The 20,277-nt window shown below is 37.4% G+C and overlaps 1 protein-coding gene across 2 annotated transcripts in view; it reads left to right on the top strand.

The window, feature by feature from the left end:
- GBF1 (golgi brefeldin A resistant guanine nucleotide exchange factor 1) overlaps positions 1-20,277 on the top strand; it is a 102,380-nt gene that overhangs the window by 1,951 nt on the left and 80,152 nt on the right. For both annotated transcript variants that reach the window (XM_062496717.1, XM_062496716.1), the window contains exons 2-3: positions 3,542-3,647; positions 4,969-5,035. In XM_062496717.1, the coding sequence (XP_062352701.1) occupies positions 3,542-3,647; positions 4,969-5,035 (173 nt within the window). The remainder of the gene's footprint in view (positions 1-3,541; positions 3,648-4,968; positions 5,036-20,277) is intronic.

The following is a 20,277-nucleotide window of genomic DNA, read 5'->3' as shown; positions in this document are numbered from 1 at the left end:
TTGTTTTTTTCTTTTCCCAAACTTAAGATCACAGAACTGAATCCATTTATTTATTGAGCCCACTGTCTTTTCATGTTTGATTGAAGTTTGCTAGCAAGAAAGGCATTTATTCTTGATTTGAGATCAAGAGGTATTGAAACAAGGCCTTTGCTAGGGAGGTTGTTTAAAATTTTTTAATGAGCTTCAATATTAGTTTTGTTAACCTGTTCAGCACTTTTACAATATGCCATTCTTCAGACATACCTTATGTAACGTTAAGCCTGAATTCATGTTAGTATTTTTTTCTTTTCCAAGTCTAACAGATGTCTGGTGGTTTTGCTTGGCTCCCACCGTGCTCTTGTAAACCCAGCTGATCATTCAGTGTTGGTCTGGAAAATTGTGTAACTTTTTTCCTCTGCTGCTTCCCGGCATTCGTTTCAATTTTAAAAGTTCTTTTGATACAGGACATCTCTACTGACCTCTAAAGTGCAATCGGTTGTTGCTTGTGGTGATGCTGCAGGTGAAGGAAAAGATACAGAAATTATCTAACCATTTTAAAGGGGCAGCCTTTGGGAAGTTTTGACTTCAGTGAAGCTATACCCATCTCTTGAAATAAACTTTTAGATTTTTACAGGTATGGATGATTCTTTTGGTGGGCTTAGTTTACAAGGTGCATCCCTCTGAAAATTTCTCTGTCTTTCCTGCTCACTCTGTAGTTGTTTTCTGTTTCCTTCTCCAACATGAAGTTGCAAAGGTCCTTTGCATAAGTAGGGATATTTGGCTTTATGGTTTACTTTAGAATGTATGTATGCTATTGCTTGGTTAGCTACAAACTTAAATATAAAGCAGTATTTCCCTCCATCTCTACCCAGTGTTGGTGGGGAAATGAGCTCTGTGTCTGATGTTCAGAGTCTGAGTGTGAATTTGCATCCCCAGCGTGATAGGTTGTTTCAATTGCACTGGTCAAATGGGCTTGTTGGCGTGCATAAAGTGAATTTTTGTACTTTTCAATAATGGAATCTGTAATGAGGAAAGGAGTGCGTTTTCACCGAGTCTTCTCAGTCAGTTAGCAATGAAATACTGCCCTAAGTCTTGCAGGGCTTTAATATGTTGGGAGAACCGTGCCAAATAACATGGAGTGTTTGCACCCTTGCTTGAAAGGAGCAGGTGAAAAGAAAAAAAGTGTGTATTGGAGGTTTTTGTCTATTTTCTTCACATTTTGCCACTTGCAGTTAGCTGGGCATTTTAAGTCTTCTACATTCAGAAGAGACAGAATTTAACAAACTTCATGTTTAATTATTGTATGATAAAAATTGAGGAGAAGAAATAGAAGTCTTACAAGCAGATTCAGTAGTATGCAGAGCAGCATTTAAGCTTTGGCATCACTTTAAATAATGTTTAAACTATTGAGTATCTATGTATGTGCAAGGTTTGTAGGATGCCTATCTGGTATTCACATGCTTTTTGAAATAACATTGCTGTGTCAGTTTACTAAATGCCTGGAGTGGTGCTACACAGTTTACATGTTCAATACTGTTTTGAAACAGTGAAGACAGGAAAAACTTAGGTTTGACAAATATGAATGTATAAAGTATTTCCTCAGAAGTTCTTCCCTGGACTAGAATTTTGAGCGCTGAAACTGCCAGTGTAGAAATATGGAAAATAATGGAATTACTGAAGGAAAAAAGAAAAAAACAAGGAATTTTACAGGAAGGAGAAATCTCCCATTCATTCCTTGTACTGAAACAAGGACAGCAAAGTGAAATAGCAAAATTGTGATCAGTGGTGTTTCAATGCAATTATATGAATAATGTATGGAATAATTTACTATTGAGGATGGGAACATGTCTCAGGCATTAGCCACGTGAGTAGGAAGTGTATTGATATAAATCTCTGTTCTTCAGGGCACAAACAAATTACTTGGAAGCACTATTTGTCTGTCATGGCTGTTCTTACAAAATACTTTTATCTTTGCCCTTAAATTATTGTCTTACACCTGGGAATACCATTATGTATAATTCATTTAATGAAATAAACAATTTTGCCATAAGAGTATTCATTCTATTGCAAACAGCTGAAAAAATGAAGCAACAATTCTGATGCTGTCCTTTGATGAGGTATCTTTTTATAATACTTGTCTTTTTTTATTTACTGAGTCCTAAGCAAATTAGTCTCTCTCATTCAGAGGATATTTGTGTATTTGAAGTGTTGTTGATAATTCAGACATGTTAATTAACATGAAACCTGACAGATCCAGGATGTATTTTGTGAAATTTCTGTGGTGATCTTTCTGAGGTCTTGAGTAATCCAACAGAACTGTTTCCTTCCAGCTTTGCTTTTGTTACATGGGCAAAAGTCCTTCTCATATTCTTTGTGCTTTATTACCCCCTGCCTCCCCTTCCCAGCTGAGTACTTTAAGAGCCTGTCACATTTGAAGTGCTGTGATCAGTGTTTCACCTGTTTCCAATCTTTTGCTTCCCTATGGATGACCTGTTGTGATTTCAAGCTGGAGTCCTCATTTTCCTTTAATTCTTCTGAAAAAGTCTCATTTGGCTACCATATCACTAAATCCTTCTCATTTGCAGACATGGTATCATCTGACTCTTGGGCCTCTTTATAAGTCCTGTTTATTGTTTATAAATATTTGTGTCTGTTCATTCCCCTTCATTCTTATTTCTTGGTGCTTGACTGTATGTGGGCTACACCTAGTGTAAAGAGAACAGTCCCATAGTAGTTCACTCTTCTTTTTCTCAGACTATTATACATCTTTCTTGGTTTTAATGTCTTTCCCCCTCTTTCTGGCTGCATCAGTTTTAGTTTTTTGGCTGCATCAGTTTAAGTTTTTTCCCTGAAAGACCTCATACTACAAGAGAGTAAATGTCTGCCTTTAGCTTTCTCTCTTTTTCTCCATCCAGTTCTATCCAGTTTTGTCTCTAGTTTTGCTCATTTCTTTGTGGGGTTTTAGTCAGGCCTTTTTTACTTTTCTGCTTTCTTGAAAGCTTTGTTTTGTGAAGCAAGTGTGAAATCAACATCTGTTATGAATTATTTTATCTTATCCATGTTTTAAGTCCCAAAGAGGTTTTCTCTGGCCAGCTTGTTCAACCCACTGGTGCTTTTATAAGAGAGCACTACGTTAACTTTGTGTTCTGTGTAGAGCTGCAGGAATTTGCATAAGTGCTGGAGATGCATGTGTTACTGCATTGCCATGGGTGTCTCTCCTGGTACCCCAATGTACCAGGGGTTATATTTCTGTGAACTAACATAGACTGGAGGAAAAACAGAGGAATGTGCCTAGGCAAAGTAATCTTTCGCATTACAAAGATCCTCTTAGAACTCTGTCTGCTCTCATGGTTTTGAAAACATACTATGGAAAGGTGTCTTCTTTTGAGGAAATGCTTGTATTTGTTACATGTAATAACGTGTATTTTTTTGTGCGCACAAAACAGATCTGAAAGTGTTGCTTGTATCACTGCAACTCTTGGTTAGAGTCAACTTAATTTCATCTGAGGAAGACAATTACTCTGCAAGGCTAGAGATTAATTTGAATTACCTTTACTTTCAGAATTGTCAGGATGGTGGATAAGAACATTTACATTGTGCAAGGTGAAATCAATGCAGTGGTGGGAGCCATAAAGCGTAATGCCCGATGGAGCACTCACACACATCTGGTAAGTTACCTTGAATTGTTGTCATATTCAGCAGCAGGTAGAAACACCTATGGCAGAAACCACCTGGCTTTGGAAAAGTACCTCACTTTTTTGTAGCACTTGTTATAGTACTTTTGTAAGTAAAGTTGGAATAACCTTCTACATTGTTTACATTGTTCTGGGCTTCTCATGTGCCAGCGACTGCAAAAGCTACAGAGCTGGAATTCTCATATCTTTTTATCCTGTAAATATGAAAACCCCTCATTGTATTCTGTGTGGGAATCCTCTCATTTAGACTTTTATCATTTGGGATGTCTGGTAATTTGCATATATGGTGTTATTTTATTTAGCACAATGTTTTTATGTATCTTTTTTACCCTCTTGGAGAAGACAGTCTTCATCATGAAAGCCATGAAATAAAAATTGGGGAACTCATTATATATGGAGAGTATTTTTAAATTTTTCATGTGACATAGTACCTGTTTTCAGCTCTGTTTTGTTGCTGTTATCTCTATTCCTGACTAAAACCTATGAATAGTTTCAAACCTGCTTTGGTAAAAACCCTAAATACAGTATTTCCAAGTCTAACCCTGCTTTGTTGGGTTTATGGCTGCCACTGTGTAAAGGTGTGGATGTGGCACACTGTATCAGTGGTGCACTTCGGAATGTCACATGAGTAGCAGATGGCTGTCGTCCAGCACAAGTGGTTTCAGATTGTCACAGGGTAGGGCCCTTTTTCTTTCTACCAGGCATTTCTTCATTAGAGCTCACAGCCTCTTCATTTGAGGTGTGGGTGCAGCTGCACTCAGTTTGGAGCAACTTGCTGCTCTTCCTTATTTTAATATCATAAAGATAGACTAAGGCTAAAGGATGCAGCTAATTCATATAAATATTGCGCTGTGATTCTTGCTTCAAGTTATTTTAATGGCATAAAATGTCATTGTATTTCTGTTCCCATTACAATCTGCATAGATTAACATTATAGCAAATCCAGATGAGCCATTTCAATATGGTATGAGTTAAATTTGCAGTGAAATTTATCGAACAGCAGAAGGCTAATCAGAAATACTTCTAAGGACAATAAGACCAAACCAGAATACTCGGTCTTGGACTTACGCTTTGACATTTTTGCTGTATGATATTGGGGAGCACTGGCAGGAGAATAAAAATGCTTCTCTTGGATTCGATGGTATAAACATGCTGTCAGTGGTAAACTCAAACCACAGCACTTCTGTGAATGTGATGGTGAGGTCTTTAGACTTTAGAAAGACAAATTATTAAGATTTGTCTTCAGGAATATGTTTGCCTCATTAATTACTTACTTCCTATATATAACCTGTAGGATGAAGAAAGGGATCCCCTGCTGCATAGCTTTAGCCACCTAAAAGAAGTACTGAATAACTTAACAGGTAAGCTTGTACAGAAATCAGCAGGTATGTGCACGTGCTAGGGTATATGCAAATAAATGTACAGGTGCACTTGTTTGTCTTGTTTACTATCCAGAAGTCATTTACTGAAGAACAAGAAAAGAGGAAATATACATATACTTCTAGGCAAATAATACCAATGTAAACTAGCACAGAAATACCTCTGCTGCCACTCTCTATAGGGATATATATATGTGTGTGTATCTACATATTTTTGTGTGTGTATGCACACACATTTTTATAAAGATGCATGTTTCTTTGATCTAGCGAAGCTTGTTGTAATATATGAAATGTGGTATATTGTCATGCATAGCTTTTTTGTGGTTTGTTTATGCTTTCTGATCTGTGAGTGATGGAAAAAAATCTCCTTAGAAAGTGGTTTCTGTCCGTTTTTTTCCTCACATTCTTTGGTTTGTTAGCTTTCATGATGTGTTATCATGTAATAAGTGAAGCATAGACCTTTGTTTCTATGTGGGTCTCTTGGATTTTAAGTCAAAGTCTTACTTTGCAATCACCTGCACTGAAAGAAACTGGAATTCTGTATTGACTAGAGAAATAGAACACAAGGCTGTGGTGGGTATTCTGACCTTTGTTTTTCTCACAGCCCGTCTTTCTCCCCTTCCCCCAACATTTTATGGTTTTGTAGTTTCAGGAATGATTATTTAAGTGTAACCCAAGTATATGTTGAGAGTCTGGAGGTGAAGCTAGTCCTAATCTCCATATGGCATTCTATACATTCTTCCCAGGATTTTTCTTACTGATTGTAGTATTTGAAAGTAAACTTAATTTCTGGTCCCTTTGTTACAGTGAATGTTCAGAACTGCACTCAGCCTTAGTTTGAGATGGACGTTTTGCGTTTCTAGCTGAAGCATGCTTATTCTTGCACCAGTGCTGAGTCTGGAATCCTATAAGAAGTGTGTTTCCTAGAAGCACAGCAGTGTTGCTTCCAGGTGATGACAAGAGGTGCTGAGGACATGTGCCAGTACTAAGCCTTTATTCCTTCTTCTTTTGTGTCTGCCTGTAAGTGTAATGCTTTGCTTTTCTTTGCCGGGTTAACTTCTGTTGTTTTAAACAGGATCTTTCTATCAGATCATGACATCGTAGGGAACTCCTGAACAGCTTTAATTTCTGCATAGTGTCTTTGTTCTGGATGTTATGCTTGTACCTGGACTACATGACAGTCTGGATTTGTGGGTTTTTCTGTTAGCTCACTCACATTCTCTTAAGATGTGCGTGCAGTCACCAGAAGTGTATTGGGAGGAAATTTTACTTTTCTCAGTTCTGTGAGATAATTTTTTTTTAAAATAAGCTTCCTGAAGTTCTTTGCCATTACTGCAAATATCTCTTCTCATCAACAAGAGCAGGGACTGTCAGGATGCTCAAATAAATGCAGTATAAGTAAATGTCAGGGACTGGCCATTTATCTAGAGCAGCTAGGTAAAACGTGCTGTTGACTTGTTGGGGAAAAAATGCAAGTTCACTATCTGCTTATGTTAGGGAAAGCAAAGTTTAATGTACTGAGAGATTCGGAGACTCCCTTTGTATTAGTCATCACTGAAGTGTGTTTCTTGCTGAGATAATAATTGCTTATATATGGGGATGATAGCATGTTAGTTTGACTACATGGGATTCTTTTATACAGGTAATTTCAGCTGCAGTGACTGCTATTTACTGACTAGTGTCTTGAGATAGGACATCATTGCTGTGCTCCATCTTCTTTCCATTTTAGACATGGACTTGTTCCCAAGCAATACTTTGAATGATACAGAATCTCCTGCATCATCTTCCAGGCAATCAAAAGTCCAGTCCCCAGCATAGGGGGTTTTTGGTGACTTTTTTTTTCCCCCCCTAAACCTTCCTTTCACGTCTCTTTCATTAGCTCATGGAAACACATTGCTTTTATATTTAAATTTATTCAAGCTGTAATCTTTGACATTTGAGTTAGCTTTTAGAACAATTTTGCATTTATAGTAATATATATTATGTATTTTCTCAATCCCCCAAGAACCCATTTTAATCTGTTCCGGATGCAAATTTCAGGCTGCCTTGTCCCATCTCCCCTCTTGCTCTCTCCCTCCCTTCCCCTCCCCCACGGAGCATGTTTGATCAGGTGTGGCAGGAATATCCACTGTCAAGCTGCGCCCTTTATATTAGTCAATATTATCCTTCCTTCCCTCCCACTCCCTTCATTCTCCTCTGGGCTTTACCAGTTGATTTATAATTTTGGAATTCTCATCGGAGTCTGTAATACAGTTTGTTCATTATTTAACCAAAACCTGTTTAATGAGCAAAGAGAGGCAATGTAAATGTTAGGCATGTTGCAGTGGAGTACCTTTTGTTCTCCTCTGCGCTAGTGGGTATTAACTCTGTCGTGACTGTGATGCTGAGATACCCTGGTCAAAGGTATAAAGATGCACTGTATACCCCCAGCAGCTAAAGATTTCTGTTTCAAAGTGTTGTTCCTCTAGAGTAACTAAATTACATAGTGGAAAGCTTGCCTGCAACTAAGTATGGTATCCCATCCCTTTGTAACATCTACACGTGCCCTTGGAGGAAGCAGGTAGAGAAGATGTGCTGTTCAGCACAAACAGTCCCATGATTATGGTAAGAACAACTTCACTTCTACAATTCAGCATGCCTAGCTAGAGGCCTAGAACCTGAATAATATTTTGAAGTTTCTTTTTAAAATTCTAATAGAGAAACTTAATTTCTATGGGAATTTTATGTAGATTTATAAAAAGAGTTCAATAATTGAAAAGGTGTCTGCTCTGATCCATTGTCAGTTGATTTATTCAGTGCCATTTTTATATTTTAGTGGGGTGCATGTATTTTACCTACTATTGATAGTCGTTTAGCTATTATTGATAGGAAGGAAACATAGAGGTTCTCTTGTCTTGGGTGATGCATATGTTAATCCATGATAAATATAATAGCTGAATGCTTGCTGTGCTGAGATGACCACAATAAGCTTAAGTTTGATGGCGTGTCTCTTATTTCTAGTGCTTAGAAAAAGCAGAAGTCAGTGTCCTGAATTATGACCATATGGAAGCAATGACTATCAGGCTTTGTCCATGCGTGCAAAATTGAAATATATTAAAACTGATGAAAACACGTATTGATACAAGTTTGGATCTAGGGCTGCTGTCACCATAGATTCCATTTGACTGCCCTTTAAAGTGAGCTGAGTACCCTGAAAAATACATCTGAATGTTGAAATATTTGTTCATTTTGTCAGTTTTGTTACGGATTTAGGTCACCGAAAGGAAGCTTCTTTTAAACATCCAGTGATAACTGAGCACTGTCTCTTTCATGAGTGGCTCCAACTTAAGATGCTCTCTATTTCAGCATAGAAAGTTTGTATAACCACAAATCATGAGAAATATGATTCCATGATTTCATGAGATCTGGGTTTCTTTATATACTTCCCTGTCTGTTGAAGTCTCCAGACCATTCTGATTTGATGTAGAGGTAAGAGCAGATATGTCTAGTCATTCTTCTCATTACAGAATTTGTGCTTTGCTCTGACCAGGGGGATGAGTCAGTAACCAGGATTTTCTCACCTGAAGTGCTGCCTACTGGTGTGTAGGATGACTTTAGGACAGGAATGACTGCATACAGCTGCCTTGTACAAGCCATGACTGCAGTAGGAGAAGCAGGTGTTTGTGGAAAGTGTGTGCATCAAGAGTCTATTTAAATAAGGTTTAAACTAGGTAAACACACCTGTGAAGAGGTGCTTGTGTATATTTCAGGTCCATGAGTGCCAGACTGCAAGGTTTGAGTCCTTTTATCCTCTGGTGGTTCAGAGTTAGTGCATTTAAACAGAAGCTGCAAAGTAAGCTGTTAGAAGCACTCTGATTTCATGCACATTCATGACATTTTAAATGAATGCTTGTACAGGGGGTTCAGAAGAATCTTTTCATGGCTTATTTCAGACAAGAAGCCGCTGCAAATCTCCATCTTTAGAGGGTTGGCTGGGGCATTAAGAGCTGGCTAAAGGTCAAATGACTGTAACTGTAGGAGAACCTTTGCCCAGTGTACTGACTTAATATACTTGTTACTGTAGCCATCAGTTTTCTGGTATGTAGACTTGATTGCACATTCCCTTTCTCATGTCTGAGTTCAGGAAACTCAGTTTTTTTTGGAAAATCTGGCAGTTGTACAAAACAATACTGGAATTTTATCCTGATTTTGGATTAAAGTCTGAACTTTTTCTGAGAGATCTAGTTTTAAGAAATGGTAAATTGGTAGTAGATATAAATATGTGGCCTCTTCTCAATGCTATTGAAGTGCTAATGGTTAGAATATGAGATGTTCATTCAAGTTAAGAAATAAGAAAAAAATAGTGTTTGGGGTTTTTTTATGGAAAAGTGTAGGAATTAGACTATATGAATGTGTGATATGTAAAGTGCTGTGATGCTTACTGCTTTGCAGGTCACACCAATAATATATTTTGTTTATTATTTAGATCTCGAGTTTCTCCTGGAAGTCCCTGAACTTACTGACAAATGTAGAATCTGACGGAACTTCATACTGTGATACTTCTATTGTTTGCACTGAAGGGTGGAAATGTTACCTAGATCAGCCATTAAAAAAAAAAAAGCTTTTTTTTCTGTTGCATATCAGCTTCCTATCAAAGATCTAGAACATTCACTGATCTTACATATCATGTCTGTTCTTGTGATAACGCAAAAAAAAGGAATTTTTTTTTTTTTTAAGTAACAAGTATCCATATGTGTTAACTTTGTTAACTTGGTATTATTGATTACCAAGCAATTCAGGCTAACATTTAGCTTTGTAGCATTCTCTATGAATTTTTAAAGAAGAATGGAAAGGTTATAAGGAAGGTTAGGAAACTGATAGAATAAGGTTTCTTTCATAGCTTTAACTTGGACCCACTCTAATTACTGGATGACAGTACCATTTTAGTCCATATTGAATGACCTGGCACTGTGTACAGAAGTGGTAATTTATTTCTCTTCATATTTTCTTACTACAAGAAATATGAATATTAAGGTGCCAACTTAAATTTGATGCTTTGCGTGCGGGTTGCATCCAGACTTGATTTTTGCCAACTGTGTGAAGACAATACAGTAAAAATTGTCATTTTAAAAGCAAGTTTCTAGTCTAAATGAATGTAGACATCCTCCCAACTGCACAGAGAATGTAAACCAATGCAGTATTTTCACTTTGAAGCTGCAGGTATTTCCAAATACTCTGAATGAGATTATTTTTTTAATCTCACTGTTAGCATCAAATTCATCAAATCACTGTCTTATGGCTGAGGTCTTTGAATCATCCTCAGGGATGTTTTTAGCACAGAGATTGATATTTTGGCATAGATTGTCTTGTTTTTTCCTTGCAGAAATAATAAACCAGGCTTTTCCCAGGTGGTTGCTAACCTTTTGCTTTACGTTCTAAGTGATTTTCCCAGAGTGACACTGATGTGCTCCAAGAATAGTAGCTGCACTGCAGCTGGGATGGGAACTTCTCCATCCGAAAATGAGCAGGAGAACTGTCATGATTTCACTTAAGAGTTTGTTTACTTTCTGTATAAAGGAAGGAAAAGGAATGTCCTTGATGAAGAATGATTTACATACGCACCAAAACAAGGACTATGACATTTTTCATGGCTTTTCTGTTGTGTGCAGGACAGCATTTATGCACAATGTGTGAGGAGTCAGCTATGGATGATGTCACTCTGAGCTCTAATTGATTCAGTTGAATTGTACATTGAATCCTTCAGCACAGGCTGCTGAATGAAATTAGAATTCTCATTCAGAATATCTCATTGTAATTGAGATATTTGTAACTAATACTGACATACAGAAAGGGATGAACTCTGTGTAGTATCCTTAATTTGATAACTTTTTAACTCTTGTGTTAATCTTCTGTTTTGTGTTTCTGAGTAGTAAGAAACTTAATGAATAAAATGGAAAGAAGTGGAGTGAATCTGAGAATATTTAGAGCACAAAACCCTAACCAAGGTTAGGTGATGGTAAGGTGGTGTTCACACTAGGTATTTCTTCATATCTCCTGAAGTCTCCTATGCAGTTCAGCCCCACTACCTTTGTGATACCAGTTAGGCATCCTTTCAATACAGTTCTCTGAGTGCAGTTTAACACTGGAGCTTGGAGCTGAAGTCTTCCTTCTATGCATGGCTAATGACTGGCAGGTACAGGCAGGAGGTGGTGCTGTTGGAAGGAATTGTTTCCTGACCTCTAGTCCTTAAGGACCCAAGGATTTAGATGGACAAGCACTCCTGGCTGTTGCTTGGAAGAGTTCCCACAGTGGGTTTGTTCTGTAACACCAGCCTTCTGTTACTACTGCAGGGCAGGGCTCTGAAGAGCTGCCACATGTGCATGGTGTGCAACTGACTCTCTCTTGTTCCACGCTTGTTGAGCAATTACTTTCCCACTTGTTGGGCACTCCATTATTTCCTTCAGTTACTGCTTCTGTGTGAAGTGGAGCCATGAAGGAAATGGCTTAATGGATGTACATTAGGGGGCAATAAATTGCAGTTTGATTTGGTGGATAGGCAGTACCAGATGCTGCATAGAAGCTAAGGTTCCTCTTAAGTCTGCCATTGAGGTTTTTTATTGAGTTTTTTCATGATGATGTTTTTGTTTGATGGTCAAGAGTAGTGAAAAGGAATTCTGCCCATTTGCATTATAGTAAAAACCCTCTGGAAGTAGGAGTATACATGAAATTGCTTAGTTCTGCTAGTAGTGTACTTTCACTAAGTATATAGCTCTTCTGTCACCTTTCTTCTTTTACCTGTCTTCTTTCCTCACTCAATAGTTGCCATCTAACCTGTTAAAAATATTGTCACAAAGCTGATTTACTTCAAAGAAGCAATAACTTGTGTCAGAAAGTGCAGGTGCATATTTATATAGTTGCATAATATGTAATAGGACTGCCAAGAAGTGTTGATTATGCATACACAAGAAGCATACTGAAGTATTCCTCATCTCAAAGAGTCTGTAGCTTAAGAGGGTAGCAACAGAGAGAAATCATTAAGTATACAAAGTTGTTAAACACTTGAGGGTTTTTCTTAATGATTACCTTAATTTGTCCTTCAAACAGGCAGTTGTTGGCTGATCCCTACTATGGTTTATACCAAGATGTGAGTTTGAAGGAGAGGTTTGAAAGAAGATATAATGGGCAAAATGTCCTTTTCTTTAGGAGTAGTGCAGGGATCTGTAATAAAGTGCTGCTTCTCTCAATTAGTGTTGAAGAAAAGAGGTAGAATAGCAGGGATTAAAAGGTAAGTGTAAAAGTATCAGTCTAAGGGAGAACATTGTTATTAAAATAGCGGATTGTTTGGTTAAGGAAGGTTGATAGGGAGGTGTAGTTGGTGGCTTGTCCATTTGAAGTAAACTTGCAGGAACTTTTTAAGGTAACCATCTGTCTATCTTAGCTGGATGAGTGTTGCAGAATAGACTGTTGCTGAAGGGTTATTTTTTGTTTGTGCTTGCTTTGGGGGTTTTTCTTTGCAGTCAGAAAAAAAATTAATCTTCCAATGTGTTATGGACCTCCTCATGGTAAGTTCTTAAAAATATGTTGGATGGACAGTCAAGATGATATTAGCTCAGTTGGTCAGAGCACAGTGCTGATAACACCAAGGTCATAGGTCCGTTTGGGTCATTCACTCAAGAGCTGGACTTGATGCTTCTTGTGGGTCCCTTTCAACTCAGAATATTCTGTGATCTGTTATCTTGCTTCTGTAATTTGTCTTTAGAAAATGATACAGCAGATATGTCCAGGAAAGACACAAAACTGATGCATACAGTCTGGGAAAACTCTGGTCATCTTTTAGATTACATGACTTTAACTTTCTTTTCAGCACTTTTCAAAGCTATAAAAATAGACAAAATTTGATATGTGAAGTGTGCAATACAGTGGCTTGAAGATAGGGGCCTGAGGTTTTGTAGTGTGATGGATTCTGAAGTGAGAGATGAAAGTGTTGTGGATGAGTTTTTGTTGGTATCGCCAGATACTTTCTGGGGAAGGACTTTGCCAATGAATGGAGATTTGTTGTTTTGTTAAAAGAGTGAGGAAGGCTAAATCATGAGTTAAATATATGTAAATATTTTAGGGATGGTGAATCAGTACATTTAATCATAAAATTAGAGGGTGTAAAAAAACTGCATCTAGAGAATGAACATTTATCAAGTGGTCATTGTAGAAAATTGATAGATCTGCACTGGTATTGTATGATATACTGGGTCCATATGACTTGGAAATGTTACTGGAAGTGTTAAAGCAAGCTGCTTTTACTTTGAACTGCTAATTGGTAGATATTTCTTTAGTTGAAGGGCATGGATAGACATAGAATACTCATCTGTTGAACTTTCTGAAGTTAATTTGTCTGTGCTTTTTACATGGTGCAGTTGTGCAGTTAAAACTTGTCAGTTCAAATTACTGTTGTATTCAACATGTTGTGAAAGAAAAAGCAGGTGTATACTTTAGTGACTGTTGAGGAATAGGTGAGACATTATAACAAAAATACCCCAGTGTGAGATGAATAAAAATGAAAAAATAAAGTATGTTAATGAGAATTTGCACATCTATGCCACAGAATTAATGTTTGGGTGATACTGACTTTGGCTATCGTGTTAAAATGAACAGATTGATAAACACCTTATTGTTAAAATAAACATTTTGTTAAAATAAACAGCTTATTCTAAGGTATTTTGCACTGTAATTGCAGTTACACAATTACAGTGCTCAAGGGTTGTGCTTCATTAATGCTTTTTAGCTGAATATGGTAGATTTTCCACCGATGGCAGTTCTTTGATTATTTGACCCTCTACCTGTACTCTAATACAAACACTTACCTTCTGTTTTCCAGTTCTGTCCTTGTAGCAGTAAGCCGAAACTTACTCCTAGATGTATTGAAGTAGTAAGTTAGAGAGTCTTTCAGAAAGTGTAAACTGGTGCAGGAGCCTAAGTACTTCCATGGCTGTAAATAATTCTCAGAGCTTGTGCTACTTAAATGAGATTAGATACTTCACAACTCTGCTCTTTTCTTTTAATCATATTTAGCTTGATTCTGGGAGGAAATTTTGTTCAGATGTGTCTTTGTGCCCTGTTACTTTACATGAAATTGTATTTTTTTCTTGATACAATGACAAAGTCTGCAAAGTGAATTAGATTCCACATACAGCTTGATTAACTGCCTAAATAATTCAAGGGTCAAGTTGTATATATGAGGAATTGTTGAAATAAATAAAGATGTGGTTATTACCTTTACCATGGTATACTGAAAATGGATGGTTCATTTGGTCTGGCTATAGCCTATAGGAGGAGCTTTGTTATAGAAATAAAATGAGTGCCAGTGGTAAAATATGGTTGCTTGTGTAAGCATATTTAATAACTGCAATTAGCAGGTTGGATCAGAGAGTTTATAGTGGCCTGTAATAGTTTTATAATAATGAAAATTGCTGTCATGATAGCATCCAGGAGCCATCATTAGTTGGTTTTCACTTCAATCTGAGATTTTCATGTTTTTCATTCAGAAACACCATGTTTTTCTTTACCTACTCAGCTCTTACTGAAAATAACAAATGTTTTGACTATCTGAAGTACAAATATATTCAGTCAGATTTAAAATACAAAATGCAAAGTCAGATTTTACTTCTGTGCTTCCCTCTATTAAATACATTCTGCCTGAGCAAGAGGTTAGCACTACAGATGTGATCAGGCTGGTACAGGGAGTAGGAGAACACAGTCCTGTGAATATTTGCTTTGGTGGCATTGTTGATGAACACAAAGGTGTAGGAAATATATGTGCTCAAATATATACCAGTCTGTTAAAATACGGTCAACAGGAAGAGACTTTTTTAGTTGAAAAAGAAGTATTAATATAAATTTGACAAAAGAGAGAAGTTCTGAACAACAAATTTTTTTGAAAGCATGTAACTTCTTTGTGTAATGCAGGAGTCTGAATATTTTCATCATGAAGGCTTCAGATTCTTAATGAAAGGGAAGAATAAGAGAAGAAACGTCCATGTTCTGCAAATAAAAAAAGTAACACTTTCTTGGGGAAAAGGCTTTGCCAGGAGTGTTGGAAACATAGGAGAGTAAGAAATAAAAATATTCAAACATTGTAGAAAGCAATAGGACTCTAACAGCAGCTGAATAGTAGTTCAAGAGTTGGAAAAAAGAAAGACATTTCAGAGAAAATAAATTGCTGGAGAAATGTATTATTAAATAGTGAGGAGGAGGAAGACCATCATAGGCATCCTGGAATGCTTAATTTAATTAATGGTTGTTTGGTAACTGACTGTTGACTAAGTATTGTGTCACAGACTACATCAGGTTAAGTTTTGCAAACAGTTTCTCCCTTCACTTTTATTAACAATCCATTAAAATCTGAAAGGGCAGTTCATTCTCATTCAGATGCCTTTAAATGGTAGGTTTTTTTCTTCTTAGTAGTTTCTTAATGCTGTAGAGTTTTGTGGCCTTGTTCACATGCACAAGGCCCATGTGCTGCAGTGGAAGGTCACACACTCCCTTTCACTCTGCAGGAACAGCAGGTGATGGTACCAGCTGTTCACATCCTTGTATTAGATGCTTGAATTTGAGCAGCTGGATGAGGCTGCTAATAAACTCTTACATGTAATGTCGTTCATATCTTGCCCACGTTTCACTTCGTACTCAGCCCTAGCCAGTATTTTTTTAACATCTTTCAGTTCTACCTATAAGATGCTCCTTTTCTTCCTTTGGCTTGTCTCCACTCCTCTTGTATGATGTGTTAGTCAGATGTTTGAAAGTGTTCCAGTGTTGCAAATTTGAAAGGGAAAATGTACCAGAAACCATGCAAACTGTACAGGGTTTAAGGAAGCAGGAACAATCTCTCTAGCAAAAAACATCTTAAAATTTTAAAGACTTAATGCTGTAATGAAAATAATCTAGAGTGTTCTAAAGGATGTTCATGTTGTTAAACAGTACTATTCTTGGGTGCAGTCCTAGGTGTGTGTTTGTGTGTTTGAGAAGAATGGGTCAAAAGTGCTTTTGTTCTGAAGAATCTTCCTGCATCCAGCTAGTTGAAGAGGTCTTGTTATGTGAATCTGCTGTTAAAAGAAGGCGACGGGGGTTTTTAATTCCACCTTGAGTTACAAAAGTGGCCTGGCAGTGAATTTTGATATAGCCACAATTGATTTCAACTTGTGCTTTTATTCAAAAAAGCTTGTTTGTAACCTGTTAGGACCCTCTGTTAAGCCTGTTAAATAAAGGGTGGAAAAGTTGAAACTGCCTGCCTGTGCTTTCTAGAAAAGGGGTGGAGGGAGCCAGAGGAAGGATAGTTACCATTTTAAACCCTTTCAGCTCCTTTGTTCACTGTTTTCTCTTGCATCAATGGTTTAGTATCCCATTGCTCTCTCTGGAAGAGCCATGGTACCTAGAACTGAGAAATACCTTGGTTCCACTGAGTGGCCACTATTGTGATGACAATCTCTTCTGCTAATGAGATTCTGAGAGGTAACTTTGTTGTTTTGTGGCAATTTTTAAAGTGGATTTTTTAGTGGATTTCTTTTTCCCTTGGTTTTGTTCTGGAGTTGGATTTGTGGGTTTGGGGTGGATTTTTTTAGGTTTTTTGAGGTGTTTTATTTGGTTGGTTGGATTTCTTGGGATGGAGTGGGTTGGTTTGTTTTTCTCCCGTTGCTGTAATCTCAAAAAATGCACTTTGTAATGAAAGTAATATTGATGTAGGAGCTGTGAAGATCATCTTTTAGCAATGTGGAGATGGGGGAAGAGAGTTTTTCTTCCTTTGCTTAAAGGATCTCAGGAAGAAATTCAGCAAGAGCAAAGATAATGATCAGAAGTTGGGTGTTGCATGTTTTACAAAATTATGAAAAGAAGAGCACCTAGTTGTGGTAGTTAGGGTTGGAAGAAGATAGCATTGAGGTCAGAAGTATATGGTAGAATATAGGAAGACTATAACTGCTAATATGGTGCAGTGGCTAAGCTCAGATCATTCAATTGACCTTGTTCTTATTACTCCAAAACTCAACTAATTTTAGCTGGTCAGTGTTCTTAAATTGTACCATCCATAATCTAGAACTGGTATGTGTTGCTTTTCTCCAGCAAAGATGGCACCGTTTGTTTTTTTTCTGGATGAGGAGCTGGCTCTCCCATAGCAGATTAGGGCAGTAAGCTCTTTATTAAGTATCAAAGATTCTTAAGAGAGTTTTAAAATTTCTTACTGTACACCCAGTATTAATTGGTTGAAACAGCCAGTTATTTTTAACTTCATGTTTCACATTTTAAAATTTTTTAACTGTTCAGGTGTCTCTGCAAGTTATAAAGAAAGCAGTTGAAGTAAATAGCTGTATCAAATGAAGTACCTCTTGTCCCTGCTTCCAAAATAAACTGGGAATAATGCTTTACACATTTTGTCTCCTTTAACTCTACAGGCAAGCAAGAGAGGAAGCATGGATTAGCATCTAGTGATTTCTAGGAGCTCAGATTCCTCTGTGCTTGGTCTGACTGACAGGGACATGTGGCTCAAGTGCATCTGGAAATATATCACTGGCAAAATTTGGTCGGGTAAATATAGCAGGAATGGGTTGTCAGGGCAGGAGACAGATTGTTCTGGGAAAGGAAGTGCTCTCTGTCTGTTGTCTAGATAACAATTTCCTGTATTTCTGAAATGTACCTGTTTCTTTCAGTGTAACTAAGGTAGCATTAGGTTTTGGCGTACTTGATGTGTGCTGCTGTCATATATTCTTATGGTGGAAGTGCTGTCAGAAATGGTAAAATTGGTAGGAACCACTGTGGAGAGCTGATACCAGTGTTTTCCTATGGTGTCTACGTAGTAGTGCCACACACTTTCTTCTAGTTTAAGCTCTCTTTGAAAAAAGGCAGGGACATAAAATGTGAATAGTAACCCCCAGAGTTTCAGGACCTGATTATATTGAAGAAACCTGACTTCTGCTTAGGTGCAAAATTATTTCTAGGCCACATGGTAAGCAAGCAAGCAAGCAAAAAAGCCCACCAACCCCTTCCTTGAAAATGGGCTTAGAGCCCATATTGTAAAATTCCAGTGTTTATTGGCAATTCATACGTAGGTAAAGAGCAGGGATAGAAAAAGCAATCACAAGGCTTTTCTCTGGCAAAAGCTGATTGGCAAAGCCATAAAGCTTCTTGAAATATTGTGATATTGATTAAAGTCTCAACACAAATCATACTGTTTGGAGAGAAAATGGAACCAGCTGTGTTAGAGGGTGGCCTACAGAAGTCTATGCAGGCATATCAGTATAGACCATATTTTACACAGAAAGGCATAATCATGGGCAGTGACAATTAAAATTGTAACAGATGCAGGCAGTATCAAATGTAACAGTAAATTACAGATTTTTTGCAGTTTATCAAGGGAAGTTGGAGATGACTCCAGATTGGAGTCAGTACCATTTGCAGCATTTTCCTAGTGCATTGGGCTATTTTTTTCATCAGCTTGCTCAAGAACATATTGAAGATGGAAACCCTGACAGTTTTGTGCACAGTAGTTGTCTGTGGTTAGTTACTGATGCTGTTGCTTTTCCTGAGGTTACACGCTGCTCCCCACCGTAGTGAGCTCAGTCTGGTGCCCTGTGATGTGGCTGTGTCTGGGGTGGGGTGAGCAGCCAACAGGTGCACAGCATACCACGCAAATGTGGAGGCAGGGAATTTGTGTCCAAGGGCATTGGGGGTAAATAACTGTAGTTGTAAAAGTGTGACATGAATGCTAACATTTTCAGTGAGCAGCGAGTCTGTTCTGAAAACTGTCTCACAAACTTCCATATAATAAGCTTCAATTTTCTATCCTCAGAAGTTTGAAGAGCCTAACCGATGTTAGGTTTTCTTTGGCTTTTAGGAAGAAATGGATAATTTGCTGGAGGATCCAACTGATTCAGACTAGAGGTTGTCCAAAAAACTTTCTGTAGTTATAAGCAGTAGGATAAGAGATGGGATTCTGTGTTTTTGGAGTGAAAACTACTTAACTATTTTGTCAGTGTACAGTGTTGTTCAAAAATATTTGTAAGCCTCCGGGATTAATTTTTTATTTCTTCTGATTGCACCAGGTCCAAATATTGCATGTCATGACATAGGCAGTGTTAAAGCCTTGCCATTTCTCATTCATAGTGCCAACTCAAAACTTGTTACCATTTGCTAGCAGTATTACATAGCATATCTGGCTTGCCTAGGCCTTCTACAATGTCAACTTCAGCAGCAGGAACCGTTCATTAAGAAAAAACAAATAATCAGTGTTTAACCTATTGTTATGCTATTGTCTGCATGCATGCCTCTTATTCCAGATGTTCCAGCTTCCAGCAATTGAGATTTGAAGTTTACTCTGTCGAAGCCTCTGTTTCTCTTCAATGCTGTTCTTCAATGCCCTTTAAATCTTGTTTTTTATTCCATTTTATTTTTCCTTTGCCAGTCTCACCCTGGAATAAAAGTGAAAAGGCCAAACTTCATGTTTCAGGTGAAATTTCACATCAAAAGACACCTGTGTTCTGTGATCTTTGGGTATCAGTACACTGTTGTTTGTTTTACTGCATCAGCAGTCAATATGTATGACAACAAAAGACTTTTCAATAATGTATCTAGCAGCAGAAATTAAATCAAGCATAAGTTATGTTCAGAATATATTATCTGTTGTTCCTTCCCCCAACATTTACATCCTGTTTTAAAATGGCTGAATTCTTTTCTGAACCAAAGGCAAGAAGCTGAAATAGTCCACAGTGCATTGAAAGTGTATTAAAAGAATCAGACTGTGGTATTAAAAGAACTGCAGTTATTTAAATTTGAAGGAAATCTAGAAGAACCAAAGCACAGGGTGATTATTTGTAAAGGGCTTTGGAATTGTAAAGTGTTATGTGCAAGAACTATGGAGTAGTTTTGGGAGGTATATGAGAAGATGTTTTGGAGCTGCTGTTTTGAGAGAATTGACTAGAATACTTCAAACTCTGTCACTGGAGTTTTTTCTGCGAGGATTTCTTCTGGGTCATTGTTCCATGATAAGAATGGCTTTGCTGTGGGTATATCTGTGTGATGGTTTATTCAGGATGGCTGTAGAATTACTTCTAACTGTGATCTAGCTGTGTTGCTAGGTGTTGTCATGGAAATAGGACTATTTAATCCCTATAACTGTAACCATTCTGATTCATTTTCAACTATCTAGGTAATACTGAAGTATATGGTATTTAAGACTAAGTATATACTTTAAAGTATAAGGTATT

This window comes from Cinclus cinclus, chromosome 7 (assembly GCF_963662255.1).
Source record: "Cinclus cinclus chromosome 7, bCinCin1.1, whole genome shotgun sequence".
Classification (NCBI taxonomy): Eukaryota; Metazoa; Chordata; class Aves; order Passeriformes; family Cinclidae; genus Cinclus; species Cinclus cinclus.
Note: the sequence above shows the minus strand (reverse complement) of the source record. Positions and strands in the feature narration are given on the sequence as shown.